Here is a 20,056-nt window from a genome sequence, read left to right as displayed (position 1 = left end):
GGCACTTCACCAAAAAAAACAATGCTGATTTATTTTTGCACATAATCGCACACACACACACACACGTCCAAATCCTCTCTACACAGTTTTGCACACATTCGGTTACTGTAGTTTGACAGTTATTGAGAGTAAATTAGTTTGAATGTGGCCCCACCCACCGGCGATGTCATCGCCGGGGGACATTGAATCCCCCTCGTGTCGTGTTAATTACAGCACCGTGAAATGATGTCGATGAAATAACACCTCGTCTTATATAGGGACTGCTAGCTTATCATTTCAGTGAGCTGTAATTAACACGTCGTACAAGTATCCACTGTCTGTCCCTGATGGCCATATTCAAACTCATTTACTCTCAATAACTGTCAAACTAAATGAACGTGTGCAAAACTGTTTAGAGCTTTTTGGATGTGTGTGTGAGATTGTGTGCAAAACAAATCAGCATTGTTTTCTGGTGAAGTGCCCCTTTAAGTATTGACCACTACTGTGTATAAAGTGTCACAGGAGACAGAGCACAGTTTCGAACTGGAAACGATCTGTTTGGCTGTGGCGCTCCTACCCTCCCACCACCTTTACTACACAAAGACACATCTTCTAAGTGCAATTGTAACGGATATGTACCGCGATAGTGTGACTACGGTACATGGAAGTAAAACTCACTCCCCAGAGGCATCCAAACTGAGCGCTTTGGAGGGAATTCCTTTCTTGGCGCAGCGGTTTGCGATGCTGGCCCCCCGGTGTGGACGCCCGGTGGGTTCGACTCCCACTCAAGGCATGGTCGAAGTAGTGGCAGGTTCAGCGTTGAACCGGCTACACAATGTCGGTTCACTTGGTTTCAAAGGGTCAATGATTGGATTTGTATCATGGAGAACATTTCAAGTGTTTAACAAAACATTGTAGAGGTAACGTTTTTTCTTCCCCAAACTACATGGCTCAGGTTTAATGTTGATGTAGGCTACTGAATACATTTCTAAACACAATGCGTTAAGATAATTACATAAACATTTTTTGCATTTACATTTAGTAATCCAGCTGCCGCTTGTATCCAAGGCAACCTTTTTGTGTACAACGGTATTGTATTCATCCAACAAAAGCCTTTCTCAAGTGCGTCGCTTGAAGTGTACACAACAATAAGTATATTCATAATAAATCATACATTTTACATGAGATCTAGTAATGACACAGATACGGTTTGAATATGTGTGTGTCTGCGGTTTCAGCTGTCCTCCTGACTGTGGTGGGACTGGGGTTGGGTACCGCACTCGGTACTTTTAAGGGTACCGACCCAATTACATTGGTACTACCGATTACCAATTCACGCTAGATAAATCAGTACCAAATTCCGGTACTTTTTTTTTTTATCCACTTTTTCTCCCATTTTCTATATTTTCTCCCATCCCAATTTCGTATCATCCAATTCAACCCTCCCCTGTCACGGACGCTGTTTCTTGCCTCCCACAAGCCGGCTGCAATGTGGACTAAGTCATACATAGCACAAGTCCCCTCCGGTACTTGAGGTAACAGCAGTCGCATCTTTTCACCTGCGCAGCTCGATCTCTCAGTAGCGAGGAGTAACGCGTGGGAGGCTCACGCTGCCCCCGACACTTCCTGATTCTACTGCGCAGGCGCACCAACCGACCTGTAGGAGTCGCTGTCCACAACGCCCGATCCCCACCCATCAGTTTCCCACCCCCTAATACGGCCAATGTGTATTAGTATGAACGACCAGCTAAACTGAAAGCAATGTGGAGCGCCCAGCGTCTCCGCATTCGTGGCGAGCGCCTTGCCCACTACGCCACGTAGCCGCCCATCAAATTCCGGTACCTTTACATGTTTAGTGTAAGAGTGTAATATTACAAATTATCTATATTACTCCCTGTACACACATGACTGCGTAGCACAGCGGAACAACAACACCATCATCAAATTTGCTGATGACACAGTAGTGGTGGGCCTGATCTCTGCCAACGACGAAAGGGCCTACCTGGAAGAGGTAGAGAACCTGTCACAGTGGTGTCAGGAGAACTGCCTCTCCCTGAACGTCAGCAAAACAAAAGAGATGATTGTGGACTTCAGGAGGTCGGGGGTCAAGGACTACAGCCCCCTCAGCATCGACGGGGCACCAGTTGAGAGAGTGAACAGTTTCAAGTACCTCGGAGCCCACATATCCGAGGACTTGACATGGACCACACACATTGACAGTGTTGTGAAGAAGGCACGACAACGCCTCTACTTCCTCAGGCACCTAAGGAAGTTCCAAGTCAGTCAGAAGATCCTTAGGAACTTCTACTCATGTACAATAGAGAGCATCCTGACCGGCAACATCACCTCCTGGTTTGGGAATAGCACTGCACAAGACCGTAGCAGACTACAAAGAGTGACACGTTCAGCCGAACGCACAATTAGAGGGGGGCTTCCCACCCTCCAGAACATTTACAACAAGCGGTGCAAGGGGAAGGCTAAGAGAATTATTAAGGACTCGAGCCACCCGAACAACTGCCTCTTTGAACTGCTGCCGTCAGGCAAGCGATACCGGAGTCTTATGGCGAGCACAGAAAGACTCAGAAGGAGCTTCTATCCCCAGGCCATCAGGCTGCTAAACGAAAATAATCGCTAAACGAACAATAATCACTATGCAACAACCATCAAATGCACACAGCACACACACCCACACGCACACACTCACTCAAACAAACAACACACTGCAGCACCCACTCTCCACACTTTAGATCACACAAACACACTTACACTTTATATTTATTGATAAAGGATTTGCACTACAACTCGTACACCTACTGTGAATTGTACCTAAACTGCACCTCGTCCATTTATGCCTTGCACTATATTGTATTGTATTGTATATTAGTACACTGCACAGTATTGTATATTGTATGGTAACTACGTCTACGAACATTGTACATATGTCAAAACTGAACACTGTGACCTCTTTTTTACTTCTAATTTTTACTATGTTTTTATTTCATACTTATCTTGTCATGCACAGTCTCTGGAGCGCAACAGTAAGAAGCATTTTGTACAAAAGTATTCTGTACTTCTGTATGACAACTATTAAAGAAACTTGAAACTTGATATTACTGTTGATATTTAAACATTTAAAAACATTACGTGATTTATTTTGTGTGGTGTGTCACAACAATAAATAACAAAATGTTGATTGAAATAACAAACTGAAACGAAGGTTTTTGTTATTACAGAGAGAGTTAGATACAGGTACTGGTATATCGGTTCAAATGTGAACGGTACCCAACCCTAGGTCGGTGGGACGTTCAGGACAGAGAATATCCTGATTTGGGTTGACGTCCCCCTAGTATAGGGAAGTGAAGTGGGTCTCTCAGGTGCCCGGAGGACCAAAGGGGGGTCTGGACAGTGTGTAGTGGACAGTGTGTAGTAGTGAGGTCTAGTCAGTTACAGGTAAGATAGTGCTGTTCCCCATTTTGCACAGAATGCCAGGTCTAGAGCCCCTGAAGTGGACTTGTGCAGCAATTGACCATATTCACACGGCGGCCATTTTGCACTTATGTCATACTCAGGTTGGGATTTCTTTGCACCCTGTTAACAGGTCATTTAATATCAATGGGAAAGAAATCCAAACCTGAGCATGACATAAGCACGAATTGGCCGCTGTGTGAACGTGGTCAATGGGGTGCACGTGCAGCTCTTTAAGGAGTGGAGTTACATGGAGCGACTTCGGTAGGACGGAGATCAGACAGTAGCCTAGTGTTGTCACGATACTGGAATTTTCGAACTTCGATACGATACCTTGAAAAGTATCGATATTCGATGCCATTTTCGATACCACAGGGAAAAAGGTTCAATCTTAAAAAGATAAATATATATTTATTTTTAATACATTTTGCTTTTGTTGCTGGTTGATTCTCCTCAGCTTCTCTCTGGTACTATAAGAGAAGATAAATATAACACTTTTAAAACCCTTTGTTTGTCTTTAGATCACACATTTAAAAATAACTGTTCATCTCACTTCAATCATTTTTATTGCAGAACATGGTATTTTCTCAAGCAGACAGATGTAAACACTGTAATCTGTGTTGCATGTACCTGACAAACTGAACTGTTTGTATTACAGTCATATTCCAACTTAACTGAATGCACATGTGTGTGTGGACTACTGTACTATTACAGGTATTGAAATAAACAATGCAACTTCCTTATAAAAAAAAAAGAAAAAAAAAAGATGATGAATAATTAAATATCGATATTGCGGGAAATGAGTATTGAAACTGTTTTAAATATTCAGAATCGATAGGTATCGAAAAATCGATATTTTTGACAACACTATCAGACAGACTGCTTCGATCTGCACTACTTGGAGGTGGTGGCCCAAGCTGGCAGACCAGTCAGCAGAGCATTGCATTAGTCAAGGCACAAGGTGTTAGGTGGCTTCTTCTGTCAGGAAGGGGTGGATCATTCTGACATTGCTCAGGAAGATGCTGCAGGCTCTGGTTGCTGAGGCAGTGTGAGCGGAGAAGTCTAGCCGGTCATCAAGGGCCACACCTATAGGTTCAACCAACAGGGAGGATTTAGCCGGTATAGGTGGAGTTGCTCCATTTTGCTCAGGTTCAGTTGGAGGTGCTTGGCCTTCCTCCAGGTGGACCTGTCGTATAGCGGCAGGCTGAGATCTGTTCAGAGATTTTGGTATCTGAGAGAGGAAAAGATAGAATTGAGTATCATGAGCATAGAGATTTGATGGTTTCACCCAGAGATTTGGTGTGGAGAGAAAAGAGAGGGAGATCAAGGACAGAGCCCTGGGGGACACCTGTCCATTACACTTGTAAAGAGCAGTCGTCAAGGTAGGATGCCAGCAACTCCTATTTCAGTGAGGATCCGGTGGTTGACCGTGTCAAAGACTGCTGACAGGTCGAGGAGAATCAGGGCCGAGAAGAGGCCCTGCTCTTGCCAGGTGGAGAGCCTATGTGACTTCTATGAGGGCAGACATAAAACATAAACACAATAAACATAACTTCTAAACATAATAATTCTGCAAACCTTGGTGTACGGTTTTAATAAATACGCACATAACTGTATTAAATTACTCCTGACTAAGTCAATCAATCAATTCATTTAATTTAATTTAACAAATAGGAGTAGAAAGCAGAAAATTCAGAATAGGAATCAAATCAAATTGTTTGATTGAATCTTCATACCAGTACATGCGGACATGGCTCGCTGATAACAAACTATCATTACACCTGGGCAAAACAGAGTCCATTCTCTTCGGTTCAAATAACAAACTCAGCAAGACCGACGGCTTCTCAGTTACAGTGGGTGACAATATTGTCACAAGGAAAGACGAAATTACCTACCTGGGTTCCATCCTAGAGGCAAATCTTTCCTGTGACAAAATGGCATCCAATGTAATAAAAAAAGTCAACCAACGAACTAGATTCTTGTACCGGATCTCCTCTCTGGTAAACAAGAATACCCTGAAGACTCTGGCAGGAGCACTCATTCAAGGGTACTACGACTATGCTTGCACCTCATGGTACCAAAGCACCTCAAAGGCGCTAAAAACAAGATTACAAACATCACAAAACAAACTGGTCAGACTACTACTTGACCTTACCCCCAGAACCCACCTCACCCCTGCCCACTTTGACAACCTAGGATGGCTTAGAGTAGACGACAGAGTACAGCAACTTGCAATGGGCCTGGTCTACAAGATACACTATACGACTAAGGTACCCATGTACATGTCGAAATACTTCCCAAAGGTCAGTGAATACCACAACCACTACACCAGAGGAAGCTCAACAAATCATGTTAAACCCAGATTCGGCTCAAACAAGGGACTAAACACGTTTAGCAATTATGCCACATCAATGTGGAACGCCCTACCCAAAGCTGTAAAGGAATGTGAATCCCTACCCACATTCAAAACCGCTCTCAAAGAGCACCTGTAGTGGAAAATATACATTTAAGTTGTATATGTATATGAATATGTAATATATAACTGTGTACTAGTGTCCTCAAGTGAACTACATCTGTCACTAGGCGCTGAGAACAGGACAGGCGACAGGGAGCTCCGATCATAATGACCTCATGTCAGTGTGTTTCCATTTACAAACGCAGTTCCGATGAGAACGAGATCTGGAGTGTAAACATTTCCCACACACAGACACACCCATAGCCACTTACGTAAGGGATGAACACAAGGGTTTCAGAAGGCCATGACACACACACATACACACACACACACACACACATAACAGATACACACACACACACACACACACACACACACACACACACACACACACACACACACACACACACACACACACACACACACACACAGTGACATCGTTACACACTTTCACACATTGTCATATATACACTGACACACACACATAGTGTAAATCTCACTGACCCACAGTGTAAAACGAATCTATTGTTAGCGCGTCTATTAAGGAAACTCAGGGCTCATCCCTTCCCACAGTCCCTTCCCACAGTCTCTTCTCACAGGTTAGGAAGTAAAAGCTAAGGAAGGCAGCCTTGGGGAATATTTTGGATAACATTGATGGGAAACAGAAGATTTCCAGTCACGAGCTTGGCAGTCAAAATGCGCATGCACACACACCCAATGTCTTGTGCACACATAACACATTTCCATGACGCACGGTACATCGTCATATGCATTATAAAAGGACGATGCTGAGTTTGGAGGGTATGATTTTTGGCTATCTGATGTCCCTGATGATTTTGTCTTGCATTAAACCAGTCCTCCGCGGCAATTCCAATTGAATTCTGTGTCCGTCTCTCCGTTGATAAGATATTGATTTATTGAGTATTAAGTATTAAATCTCTTCTTTACACCTACGGGAGGCTGCAATTCGAAACTGGCCACCGTAAATGCCCAAACCCCCCACCACCTCCTAATAGACAGTCTCCTCCCCACCGCATGTATATATTCTCTCCCCGCCATATGTATATTTCTCTCCCACCCACCCACCCCCTCCAAATGTACAGTCTCCTCCCCACCGTATGTATATTTCTCTCCCAACCACCCACCCCCTCCTAATGTACAGTCCCCTCCCCATCATATGTATATACTCTGTCAGGATCTATGGGTAACGGTGCTGTATATTTGAATACCGTTTATGTCACAAATGTATCAGTACTAAATACCTGTATGTCCCTATGCCATAAATGTCATGTATGTTGTGTATGTCATAAATGTCGATATGAATTGAAAATGGGTGACCCTGATGTAAACAAGACAAACGTCTTTCTCTGGGCCCCGTTCCCCGTACCTGGTTCAACTAAGTCGATCAAGATGTCATTATCCAGATTCAGTTAACCCGATGTTTGAAGCCGGGATTTTCCTGTTCCTCGAAGGTGGATTCAGTCTCGTTAACTCAAGCCAGACTTGAGACCCAGGATAAGTGCGCGCGGCCGCTCCAGTTGAAAAGCCAGCACGTATCGATAGCAGAGATCCTGATTCTCTAGCGGCATTGATTGATTAATTGATTTAAAACTTTATTAACATATTGCAGTACGGCTCAATCGCCTCGCCGACAAGTTAAATGCGTTATCTATAGGCTAATTTTAAGTCCCTCATTACCTCAATCAATCAGATTATATTTCTTTAAACTTGCCTGCTGGATTGAATAATCAAATGAGATCTTGCTAGCGAAAATAATTAGTTAAACTGTTATACAAAATAACGATACGGCTCTCTTCCCATTGATTGATGTATGGTCGATCTTTTACTTATCTCCACTGTGGTGTAACGGGTTCTTCTTTTGACTTTCACGCAGACGACCGGGGTTCGAAACCTAGTCTTTCCCTTCTTTTTGCGATGTAGGAATAATTCAATTTGGTGCACGTTGAGAGCTATATAAAGAATGACATCCTCAATGCATGTAGATTTATAATATTTTAACTTAAAACTAGGCTACTTTGGCGTATAATCATTAATATTATATTCCAAAAAATTATATTGGAAACACAGGGTTTCGAACACCGGTCGCTGGGTTGCCAGGATTGAGCACTACCGCTGCGCCACTGTGCCAGATGGGATAAATTCATTGTTTATACATTAATGAACGAGACAAGATCCACAATCCACGCATAGACACTTCAATTTTATGCTTGAATGAAACACAATCCAGGCGCTCCATTAAACATCCACAGCGGAGAATATGAAAGGAATCAGAGCCAAACGAGCGATAGGTTTCAATCATTAAAAATATCCCCGCGGGATTCACATTTGCAATGCTGTGCGTTGTTAAAATAACCACATAATGTGTACATCGCACCGAGCGAGCGCCACGGTATATATAACGTGCATTATTTAGGACAAAGTGAATTTAGTATCAGCATTTTGGGTCTATTTTACATTTCAAAAGCCCCCTCTGGAAGAATGGAGCACAAAAACGTAATTCAGAATGGTATAAAGCAGATCCTAGACTGTGGGAATAATTTCAGGAAAGAGCTGTCACTTCTTTGCGGGGGCGTGGCTGTGCTTCATCCGGCTAACTTGAACTTAACCCTGCTCTCGACCAGGCTCAAACTTTTGGATCTGTTGTCATGGTGATTTGGACAATCCAGGTACGGGGAACGGGAAAGTCCGGCTTAAGTCAGACTTAACCGAAAGTTATCCGGCTAACTCAGTTATCCAGGTACGGGGAACGGGGCCCTGGTCTGCATACCCTTAACAATTGTGTGTATTGAGCCGTACTGTATTGTACCCATTCTGCAATCTGTTAAATAAAGTTTTCATTCATTCATTCATTCATTCATTCATTCATTCATTCATTCATTCATTCATTCATTCATTCATTCATTCATTCATTCATTCATTCACAGAAGATTTAGCAATGGATGAGTTAATATCTTGACAATAATTTGGGATCCTCAAGTAGTATTCCATCTATGAATTATACACGTGCTATTGCTTCCGTTTTCTTAAGACCTTGGATTATGTATATCAGTCAGTGCTCAGATTTATCACCGGTGATGTTATAGTAGGCCTACTGCACCATTGTATCCTGTATAATAAGGTTGGGTGGTCCTCTCTGGCAGAGAGATGTGATTTGCACTGGCATCTACAGTATTTCTATACATCTTCCCCCTTAAATCACTTCATTATTGGACTGGACCTCTGGACCTTATCTTACTCGCTCCAACGATTGGCTTACACTTCAAACCCCCAGAGTTTACACTGAACCTGGGAAATCTGCTTTTAGCTTCTGTGCCTCCAGACACGTGGAACATCTTGCAATCTAGCTTACAACTCAATACCTTAGTATCCTTTGGACAATTTAGTTTAAATCTTTAATGACCAACCATTTCATCCACGTCTGCAGTTGGTTTGAATTGTTCTATTGATTGACTTTTTGATTGATTTCCAAGACTAAATAAAGGTTGAATGAATGAATTAGTGATGAATGAATGAGTTCCATTATGTTTAAACTCATATCTTGACTTTGAGAAACATAAATATGATGATGCCTATATTAACATGGATACTGAAGCACGTAAACACCTGCTCCTGTTTACTGTTGGGTTTTGTGGTCTGTGTGAGTTCTGTTTACTGTTGGGTCTTGTGGACTGTGTGAGTTCTGTTTACTGTTGGGTCTTGTGGTCTGTGTGAGTTCTGTTTACTGTTGGGTCTTGTGGTCTGTGTGAGTTCTGTTTGCTGTTGGGTCTTGTGGTCGGTGTGAGTTCTGTTTGCTGTTGGGTCTTGTGGTCTGTGTGAGTTCTGTTTGCTGTTGGGTCTTGTGGTCTCTGTGAGTTCTGTTTGCTGTTGGGTCTTGTGGTCTGTGTGAGTTCTGTTTGCTGTTGGGTCTTGTGGTCTCTGTGAGTTCTGTTTACTGTTGGGTCTTGTGGACTGTGTGAGTTCTGTTTGCTGTTGGGTCTTGTGGTCTCTGTGAGTTCTGTTTGCTGTTGGGTCTTGTGGTCTCTGTGAGTTCTGTTTACTGTTGGGTCTTGTGGACTGTGTGAGTTCTGTTTGCTGTTGGGTTTTGTGGACTGTGAGTTCTGTTTGCTGTTGGGTCATGTGGTCTGTGTGAGTTCTGTTTGCTGTTGGGTCATGTGGTCTGTGTGAGTTCTGTTTACTGTTGGGTTTTGTGGTCGGTGTGAGTTCTGTTTGCTGTTGGGTCTTGTGGACTGTGTGAGTTCTGTTTGCTGTTGTGTTTTGTGGTCGGTGTGAGTTCTGTTTGCTGTTGGGTCTTGTGGACTGTGTGAGTTCTGTTTGCTGTTGGGTTTTGTGGACTGTGAGTTCTGTTTGCTGTTGGGTCATGTGGTCTGTGTGAGTTCTGTTTGCTGTTGGGTCATGTGGTCTGTGTGAGTTCTGTTTGCTGTTGGGTCATGTGGTCTGTGTGAGTTCTGTTTACTGTTGGGTTTTGTGGACTGTGTGAGTTCTGTTTGCTGTTGTGTTTTGTGGTCGGTGTGAGTTCTGTTTGCTGTTGTGTTTTGTGGTCGGTGTGAGTTCTGTTTGCTGTTGTGTTTTGTGGTCGGTGTGAGTTCCGTTTCCTTAGTATTACTCGCAATATTCTGTTTCTCAGTGTGTACGGACATATTGGTGATTGGGATAAATACAATGCATGTGAAAGCATTAAGCGGGATATAGCTAGTACAGTATATCCAGAATATTCATGTTCACGTAAACACAGTCACTGTCTTCCCTCTGGCGGCACAGACACAGTGGAGGTGTAGTAGTTAACACTGTCGCCTCACCGCTAGAAGGTCCTGGGTTCGATTCCCGCTCGGGGACCAGCAGGTGTTGCCAGTTACCCAGGTGGGGTATCTCCCGGGCCTCTCTGTGTGGAGTTTGCATGTTCTCCCCGTGCTCGCAAGGGTCCCCCCCCCCGATAAGATAAACCCAATGGAAAAACATGCACAACAACAGATCGCTAACACTGTCGCGTCCCTGACGAAGGCGGAGGAGCACTTGGATTGGTCCCCGGGCATGGCGCTCGCTGCAGCCCTTGTCTGCTCCCGGCTGCCCTTGGGGGGGGAAGGACGACGGGATGGGAAGTGCAGAGAACATTTCATTCAGCGACTCAGTGCATGTGTGTGTATGTGCAGGGGCGGACCTTCCTACAGGCGATATAGGCGGGCGCCTAGAGCGCCACCCAGAGGGGGTGCCAAAAAAAATTGAAATAATTTTTTTTTTTTTTTCTGTGCAGTTGTGGCACCCCCCTCTATATCTGCAACCATTATTTTTACATAAAAAAAATTCTAACATAAGGGAAAATGAGCCAAAAATCTAAAGCGGTCGGTCGGTCTGAGCCTCAGCTTTAGGTGTTCACAGTCAGAACATGCTAGAGCGCTGTGCATTGATGGGTATCGGTCAAGTGTTTATAGAATTGAGCGTTGAGGAAAGAAAGACTAACGTTAGAGAACTATGAAGAGGCAAAAGCCATAACAAAAAAAAATTAAAATTACAAAAAAAAATTAAAGTAAAAAAAAAAAAAAATGGTGGGTGTGTTATTAATCTGCATGACAAATAAAAGACTTCTTCTCTCTTCTTCTTCTCTCTAAAGGTACCTTTACTTTGAGTACAACGAGATCCGCGAGGTCGACGCCGGGACCTTTGACTCCATGCCGTCCCTGCAGCTGTTGTTCCTCAACGCCAACCTGCTCCGGAGCCTGCCGCTGGGCGTGTTCTCCGGGGTCAACCTGGCGCGCCTCAACCTGCGGAACAACCACTTCTTCAGCCTGCCTGTAGAGGGCGTGCTGGGGCACCTGACTGGACTGGTGCAGGTGGGTGTGGGTGGAGTTAGCTTGAAACTGATCCTACGTGTACTACACTTTGTACAGTTTAAATAAATGTTTTCCTTTTATTTCTTTTAAGAAAGCACACCGTGCAACAGCGCCAATCTTTTAATTAATAGAAAACCAATTGGGTGGTGTGTTTGTGAGATAAAGGAAATAATAAAGCATTGTAGTCAAGGAAACAAAAGGTCCAAACAGCCAAGCTTCAGGCTTCATTGAACAAGATTATCTTCCCATTATTTTTTATTTTCATTGCTTAGGTGCACAGCACATACGCTTCGGCCCACAGGTGCCGTCTGAGCGTGGGCCTTTCCCCTAATGGAGTAGATTTTGAAAAGCAGGCTTGGATTGCACGGGCAAGGTCAGCCATTCAAGGCCTGGTCCCCAGTGGTGAAGACTTGGCAGCAGCGAGGAGCATGTGTAACTTTACAAGGACGTGTAACAATGATTATGTCCCCGGACGGCAGTGTTGATTCACCTCGACCGCCACCGCATCCGCCACGCATTGTAAAGTGGAAGCGGCACGTTTTCCTTGTGAACGCATTGTGAAGTGGAAGCGGCACGTTTCCTTGTGAACGCATTGTGAAGTGGAAGCGGCACGTTTCCTTGTGAACGCATTGTCCGTTTTGCGCCAAACTTGACAAATGTGTTACAATAATTACAATAGCAAGAAGGCCTGTGATGTTTTGAGTAATTTGTCCTCATGCCGGTGGCACTATTCTCGCGAAACTAAATATTTTAACTACTCCTCAATTTCATTTCAAACCTTTATTTAAACTTGAAAAGCAACTGAGGTTTCCCTCATCTACAGTCAGGTCAAGTGAACATTAGGGCTGTCCCCGACTAAGGATTTGGATAGTCGACTTTGATTGGCCGAAATTAGCCGATAGTCGACTATGAAAAAAAATATATATTTGAAAAAGAAAAAAGGTATAATTATTATTATTATTTTTTATCATTCCATTTGGACTGTGGGGGTGCTTAATGTCTGAAGGAGTCGACGGAAGGCTTCTTGTCCTCTGCAAAAGCATGCAATTGGTCCACTGATGGATACATCTTGATATTTGTCTAGTAGTGTGTTCATTAGATGGGTGAAATCCTCTTTCAGTGCCTCTGTGCCTGTTTTCTTAGGCAGTTAGCCTCTGGTATGCGTGCCATTAGCGTTAGTCACGCTTCTAGGCCTCTTTTCTTTTGGAAAGAATGATACAAAAAATAATAATTATTATTATATATATATATATATATATATTTTTGCATTCGACTAAGAGGTTGGCAGTCGACTACGGCTCCTTTCGATCGATTAGTCGACTATTCGACTAATAGGGGTCAGCCCTAGTGAACATACAGAAATAAGCCAAAGAAAAGCATATAAAACCACACAGCATGTGAAATCACAACAATACGACAATAAGATGAGACAAAAAGCAAGGATAACAAATCAATTAAAACATGTACAACTTGAAGGTTGGAGATCAAGGTTTTACACTCTGCAACAGAGGGGAACATCTCAAGCTTTAAGGAGTGTTGGAGTTCATTCCATGAGCTAGGGGCCTTATAACGAAATGCAGATTCACCATTTTCAGAGCAAACTTTGGGGACCTTAAGGACCAACCAGTCACTAAAACGGGTTCCATAATTCCATTCCAATAATGATGCAGTATAAGGAGGTAGCTTATCAATAAGGGCCTTACGGATGAACAAATACCAGTGTTTGTTGCGCCTCTCCATCAGCGAGGGCCAACCAACCTTCTCATAAAGGACACAGTGATGAGTGTCGTATCTATCATTAGTGATGAATCTGAGGGCAGAGTGATAGACAGAGTCCAAGGATTTAAGGGTTGATGCCACAGCATGCCTATAAGTCATGACATAAAAGTACATGCCCACCACTTACATTTCTTAAAAACTGATTCTTATAGGCCGTTCATGTGATTCTCACTAAATCTCATGTGTGGCATCTAGTGACAAGTTGGAGTAACTAGTAAAAGTTGTATAAAGACAGTTGCTTGGCCAAACTGTTTGACCAGATAAGGTGTCATTGAGGATTCGGGCCATTTCGGGGATATACCCACTATCAGCTAACCCTTTCACTACCACACTACAACGGATTAACCCTTTCACTGCCACACTACAGAAGGTTAACCCTTTCACTACCACACTACAAAGGTTTAACCATCTGTAGTGTGGTAGTGAAAAGGTTAACCTTCTGTAGTGTGGTAGTGAAAGGGTTAAAGCCCCAATACCATTTTTTTACCATATACATGTAGGATGTATTCACAATACAGTACATTCTAGAAGAGTTTGATTTATACTTGGAAAATAAGGATTTTTCAAATAGATCTGGTTAAAAAACATTAACAAGATAAACAGGTATTTTACAGCCAGAGAATAGATCACGTATGTTGAATTATTCTATCAAGCGCTCAGTCAATCTACCACAGCAGAGGTTCCCAAACTTCTCAGACCATGTACCAACTATGTAACAAACCAAATTCCCCAAGTACCACCACTGCCCACTGCAGATACCAACAATGTAACAATGAAAGAGCCAACTCGCCTATGCAAGTCCACCCCTGACAGCTCAGAACCTACGCACACCCACTACAGGAGCTGTCCGTGGTCCTGAAACAACAGCAACACTAACCATTGCTCTGAAACAACAGCTAAGCGATAGTCACAGGTATCTCAGCCAATCATTTAGTTGTTTTTCCTATTTTTCTAAAGATACATAAAGCTTAAACAAATGGGGGGGGGGGGGGGGGTAGCAAGGCTCTACTAAGCCAGGTGGACCCTCGCTTACCACACGTGTACCACAGTTTGGGAGTCAGGAATACGCCGACCGCTACATTCTCCTCCACCACAAATTTGGTACAAATAGTTTGCAAGTAACACATCACTTTCTGTCTTACCATGTGTTTTTCAGAAATTGTATTGGATCTGGCAGTCACATATCTGTTATGTAAATGATGACCCATATATACATATAATGATACACACATATATACATATAAATGGTGGAGAATATGGCAGACTTTTGTTCTCTATGAGTAATCACATGTCTAGATATATTTTGTGTGACTGTACGACAAACAGATCAGGCGATACAGTCATTTGAAAATGTCAAGCTTGGACTAATGGTGGCAGTAAAGGACAGTTCACGGGGTCGCCAAAATCAGTAGAGTTCTTCCTCTAGTGGTCAGACATGAATGTGCACTGCAAATATTTGAATGAAAGCTATTCGAGTCAGGAGGGAATCCATTATATCCCCAACATTTATTTAACATGTTATACATAGTCACTCACCAACTGCATCAAAGGCGGCTAATTATTTACTGTATACTGTACAGTGTATGGTACTGTACCATACACTGTAGTCGAGTTGACTGTGTTGTTCCGTCTGTCTCCAGGTGGACCTACAGCAGAACCCATGGGGATGCAGCTGTGACGCGGCCCCCCTGAAGCGCTGGCTGGAGGGGCTCAGTGCCGTGGTGGTGGTGGGAGAGGTGGTCTGCCATTCTCCCGAAGAGACCACGGGCATAGATCTCCGCTCCTTCTCCATGGAGCTGCTCTGCCCAGAGCTGGAGCCCCAGGAGGACCGCGAGCCGGAGGAGGGGAGTCCGGCCGCCTCCACAGCTCCAGACGGCGCGGTGTCAGTCGGCTACCCTGGCTCGGGCCTGGGCCCCTTGGTTCCCCCGCCGGGGAAGGACTCCATCCCTCTGTCTGTGCTGGTGCTCAGTCTCCTGGTGCTGTTCGTGTCGGCGTTCTTCGCGGCGGCGGCGCTGATCGCCTACGCCCTGAGGAGACGGGACAAGCTGCCGTTCCGTCGCCAGGGAGAGGTCGACTTGGCCGGCATCCAAATGGAGTGCGGGATCTTCGCCGAGCAGACGCACCACCACCACCACCACCACGGCCTCCCGGAGACGCCCACTCTGCCCCCCGCGGAACACAACCACGTCTACGACACCATCCTGCCGCCGGAGCCCGGCTCCAAAGGCCCCCACCCGCCCTCGGTGGCACACATGTGCAGCAATCCCAGCTACAAAGAAGAGCCGGACGCGGCGGTGCAACAACGACAGCCGCAGCAGCAGCAGCCGCAGCAGCAGCAGTTTTCCGGGTGCAAAGAGAGAGAGGGCGAGGGAGGCTATCGCTCGGTGTCGGAGAAAGAGAGGGAGTGGACTCTGGAGGTCTCCTCCTCGCCCATAAGCACGGTCGCCGGGGGGGCGCTGGGACCCCTCGCCGGTCTCCATGGAAACGGCATCCTCTGCCCCACCGTCATCGACAGCCAGGGCCCCACCCCTAAGGTGGGACTGGTGGACTGCGTCTTCAGAATGCCCACCCCCGAATTCCGGGACCTGCCAGACAGGTTCACGCGCCCCCCTCCCCGCTACCCCCACCCCTCGGACCCCAAACAGGACACCAGGCCCGGCCAAACGCTGGCGGTCCCCGCGGCCGGCCCACAGGCAGCCGGCCCACAGGCAGCCGGCGCTGGCACTAGGAGCCAGACTGAACAGGGGGCAGGACAGCTGAGAGCCAGGCTGAGAAACACGCCAGACTACATGGAGGTGTTGGATCGATCCTACCAATTCTAACACTCCTACTCCTCCTCCCGCCTATTGGTCCTCCCCCTCCCCCTCCCCCTCCCCCTCCTCCTCCTCCTCCTCCGCCTTCCCCCCCCTTCTCTTGTCATCATCCCCCTCTTCTGGTGATGAATCATCCTGTAACGATGACGCCTGTACAGTCGCCATGCTGGCATGCCTGTGGGAGGAGCCTGTGGGAGAGCTGGACTACACTACAGTGTGTTTATTCCTGGATAATGAGCTGAGGTCAGTTTTGTATTTTTACCAGTATTGGCTTGTAGGTCAGGAGTTGGCAAGGATTAGCTGATCCCAGATCTCCGCCTGGAGGCAAATAAAAAAATAATAGTCCAACTGGAGCTACTACAGTATTTTTTCATCCTTGATGCCACGGTATTGTACAGTGCTGAGGCCAGAGCTTTTTTTTTCTATTTCCCAGCACCGCCAGAGAGAGAGAGAGAGAGAGAGAGAGAGAGAGAGAGAGAGAGAGAGAGAGAGAGAGAGAGAGAGAGAGAGAGAGAGAGAGAGAGAGAGAGAGAGAGAGAGAGAGAGAGAAGTGAGAGAACGTGGTGGGTGTTTTCACGTTATCGCTCTCACAAACCAGCTCTCAGATAAACCACATCAAACGCAGAATCATAAACTGTGACGCGGGGAGGATATGGGGCAACAGTCTGGACGTGACGGACAGACGCATTGTAGACAGATGGACAAAGGAGACGGAGAAAGACAGAGACGAACGAGAGACAATGGAACCAAGCCAAGTGCCTTAGCAACGAACAGCCAGCAGTGTAGTTAATGCTTATTTTTCTATGAATACAGATCTATTTATCTACACAAAGAGGTTTGACTACGAACGGAATGCGGCGCTGATTGATGACTGCGACTTAGGGGCCCTACCAATCAACGACGGCACTGAATTAACCGTGTTCCCTGGATAAGCCAAAATAACATTTGCTCCCCGGTAAACCAGGCAACAGCGCTGTGTCTCCTCCGTACGCAGTTCATTTACATCTCACACGGTTAAAACTTTAGTTGATGACACGAATCCGGGTTGATTGAATTCCTACAGGGCTAGCCGACATTTTCTGGCTTATCCTGGGAGTAAGTGGTTTCAGTGGATGATTGAACGTGGCTCGGGGTATGCTTGCGCTCAGGAGTGGTAAAGGAGATACTTATTGGATGTGAGACAAAAGAGAGAGAGAGAGAGAGAGAGAGAGAGAGAGAGAGAGAGAGAGAGAGAGAGAGAGAGAGAGAGAGAGAAGGACGGGACGGTATACGGGACAGGACACCATTCTCTCAGACTTAAGGGGCCACGGGACCTCCGTGTTTTCTTTCATCGGACGAAGGCACCGCGGTTATTGTATTGATTTTAAGATATTTCTCAGAGGAAATTATTTTGAGCGACAAAAAAAAAAACGGGACAAAAACCAGGATATAAAGGCATTTTTCAAAAAGAAGACGGAGAAAAGAAAATGACAAGACACTTCTATCAACTATCGATTATTATCTTTTACGGAGGTACCTTTTTATGCTTTCATCTCCTACCAATATTAGAGGCAATTGTGAATATATTTATTCTTAGTTTTTGCGTGTTGAAGCTCTCCTGTAAGGGATCATGTTATATCACTGTATAGGATGGTTCTGCATATGGCTTCAGCCTTTTACCGCCGACCCCATAAATACAATAATAAAGGGTGCTACATAAACCTTCGGCTGGCAGCTATTGTATGACGAATTAACACACACACACACACGTGATGCTCACGCACAACACATGCGCACACAAGCACACACACACACACCATGACCCTCGTAAACATGCACTGATGCTCACCCCCCCCCGCACCCCCATTGACCTGTCTCAAAACCCTGCCCCTTTTCTTGATCCTCCAATCACAACTGTCGCTTACCTCGGACAAACCAAGTTTGTCCGAGGTAAGCGACAGTTGTGATTGGAGGATCAAGAAAAGGGGCAGGGTTTGAGACAGGTCCATTGCACTAATGGTGCATGAAAGTAACAGCTTGGGGTGTGTAAGCCTGTGAGCGTGTCCACACAGCGTGTTAGAGTCGTACAGATCAGATGAGAGTTGAGTCAAGCCGGGGCCCGCAGGGTTCTTCACACCGAGACGTGGAGATAGCAGTCTAATAGCGTGAAATCTGCCACATTAATGGTATGAAATCAATACTGTCTATTTGTGAAAGGAGAACGTGTGAGAGGCTGGCGGCCCGCGGGCAACGTGGCCAATCGTACTCTCCCTCTCCTTCCTTCCTTCCTTCCTCTTTCTTCTCCTCCTCTTTCTCTTCTTTCTTTTCTTCTTCTTCTTCTTCTTCTTCTTCTTCTTCTTCTTCTTCTTCTTCTTCTTCTTCTTCTTCTTCTTCTTCTTCTTCTTCTTCTTCTTCTTCTTCTTCTTCTTCTTCTTCTTCTTCTTCTTCTTCTTCTTCTTCTTCTTCTTCTTCTTCTTTCTTCTTCTTCTTCTTCTTCTTCTTCTTCTTTCTTCTTCTTCTTCTTCTTCTTCTTCTTGTCTTCTTCACTCTTTCTTCCTCTATCGTTCACTCGTCCTCCACCTGTTCTCTCTCTCTCCTCGGCTCTGTGGTTATGCAGTGCTGTCAGCTCAGCATCACAGGAAAGATATGGAGATGCTAGACGCTGCTCTCTAGATGCTGCTCATCATGCAGGTATGCAGGCTGCTGCCGAAGGTGTGTGTGTGTGTGTGTGTGCGTGTGTGCGCGTGTGTGTGTGTGTGTGTGCGCGTGTGTGTGTGTGTGTGTGTGTGTGTGTGCGTGTGCATCTCTAAGGTCTCCCATATATGAAATGGTTAAATGAATAGATATTGGTCTACACCCCCAAACAAAAAAAAGCTAACGCTCTGCCTGACCGTGTGGGATTTGGGGCATATGGATGAATATAGATTAATAATAGAAGCTCTGAGAGCATTCAACCTTGACTAGTCAGGCTATTTCTCTTCCCAATAGAAAAAAAACTGGATGTGAATATATTGATGCATGTAGTAAATACAGATCTATGAACACATCCCTGAAATAAGCGGAAATGTAAAAAAATATATATCTATGCAGAACGTACTAATTTACTTTGTAGTAAGCCTGCCATGGATTGTCATAGAAACACAGACCTTCGAGAGAGAGAGAGAGAGAGAGAGAGAGAGAGAGAGAGAGGGAGAAGAGAGAGAGAGAGAGAGAGAGAGAGAGAGAGAGAGAGAGAGAGAGAGAGAGAGAGTACAATTGACCTTTCTTGTTGGAGAGGTCAGAGGTGTGGTTGTGATGAGTCATACAACGTCACTTGTGTAGTTGTAGCAGCATAGGCAGGTATAGTTATACACTCCAATCTAACATAAAAATACTGACAAATTCAACTCAAGTAACAAGAGAAAATCCACTTGTTCCCATCTTGCCGAATGGACCGTCTGCATAATATTATATGTACCCATGCTGAAAGAATCCGACATGCACCAATCTACCTACCAGCACTACCAGAATACACCCTTCACCTGCAATGGTAAATGGACTGCATTTATAGCACTTTATCCAACAATTTGGATATTTTACAATTTGTTCCTCACATTTGACCCCATTCATTCACACATTCACACACCGAGGCGGAGGCAACCATGCAAGGTGCCAACCCGCTCAAAGGGAGCAGTTAGGGGGTTAAGTGTCTTGCTCAAGGACACTTCGACACGCTGCCCGGGTGAGGAGCGGGAATCGAA

General features: G+C 45.1%; 1 protein-coding gene across 1 annotated transcript in view; it reads left to right on the top strand.

The window, feature by feature from the left end:
* Positions 1–16,346, top strand: part of LOC311224763 (SLIT and NTRK-like protein 3) — a gene marked incomplete at both ends in the record, with an annotated part of 26,929 nt that extends 10,583 nt beyond the window's left edge. The window contains 2 exon segments of the mRNA XM_084309867.1: positions 11,526–11,745; positions 15,165–16,346. Of these exon segments, the coding sequence (XP_084165993.1) occupies positions 11,526–11,745; positions 15,165–16,346 (1,402 nt within the window).
* Positions 16,347–20,056: the final 3,710 nt, after the last annotated feature.

This window comes from Notolepis coatsorum (genome assembly GCF_963971535.1).
Source record: "Notolepis coatsorum genome assembly, chromosome: 3".
Taxonomy (NCBI): Eukaryota; Metazoa; Chordata; class Actinopteri; order Aulopiformes; family Paralepididae; genus Notolepis; species Notolepis coatsorum.
This window is presented reverse-complemented; position numbering and strand designations above follow the sequence as displayed.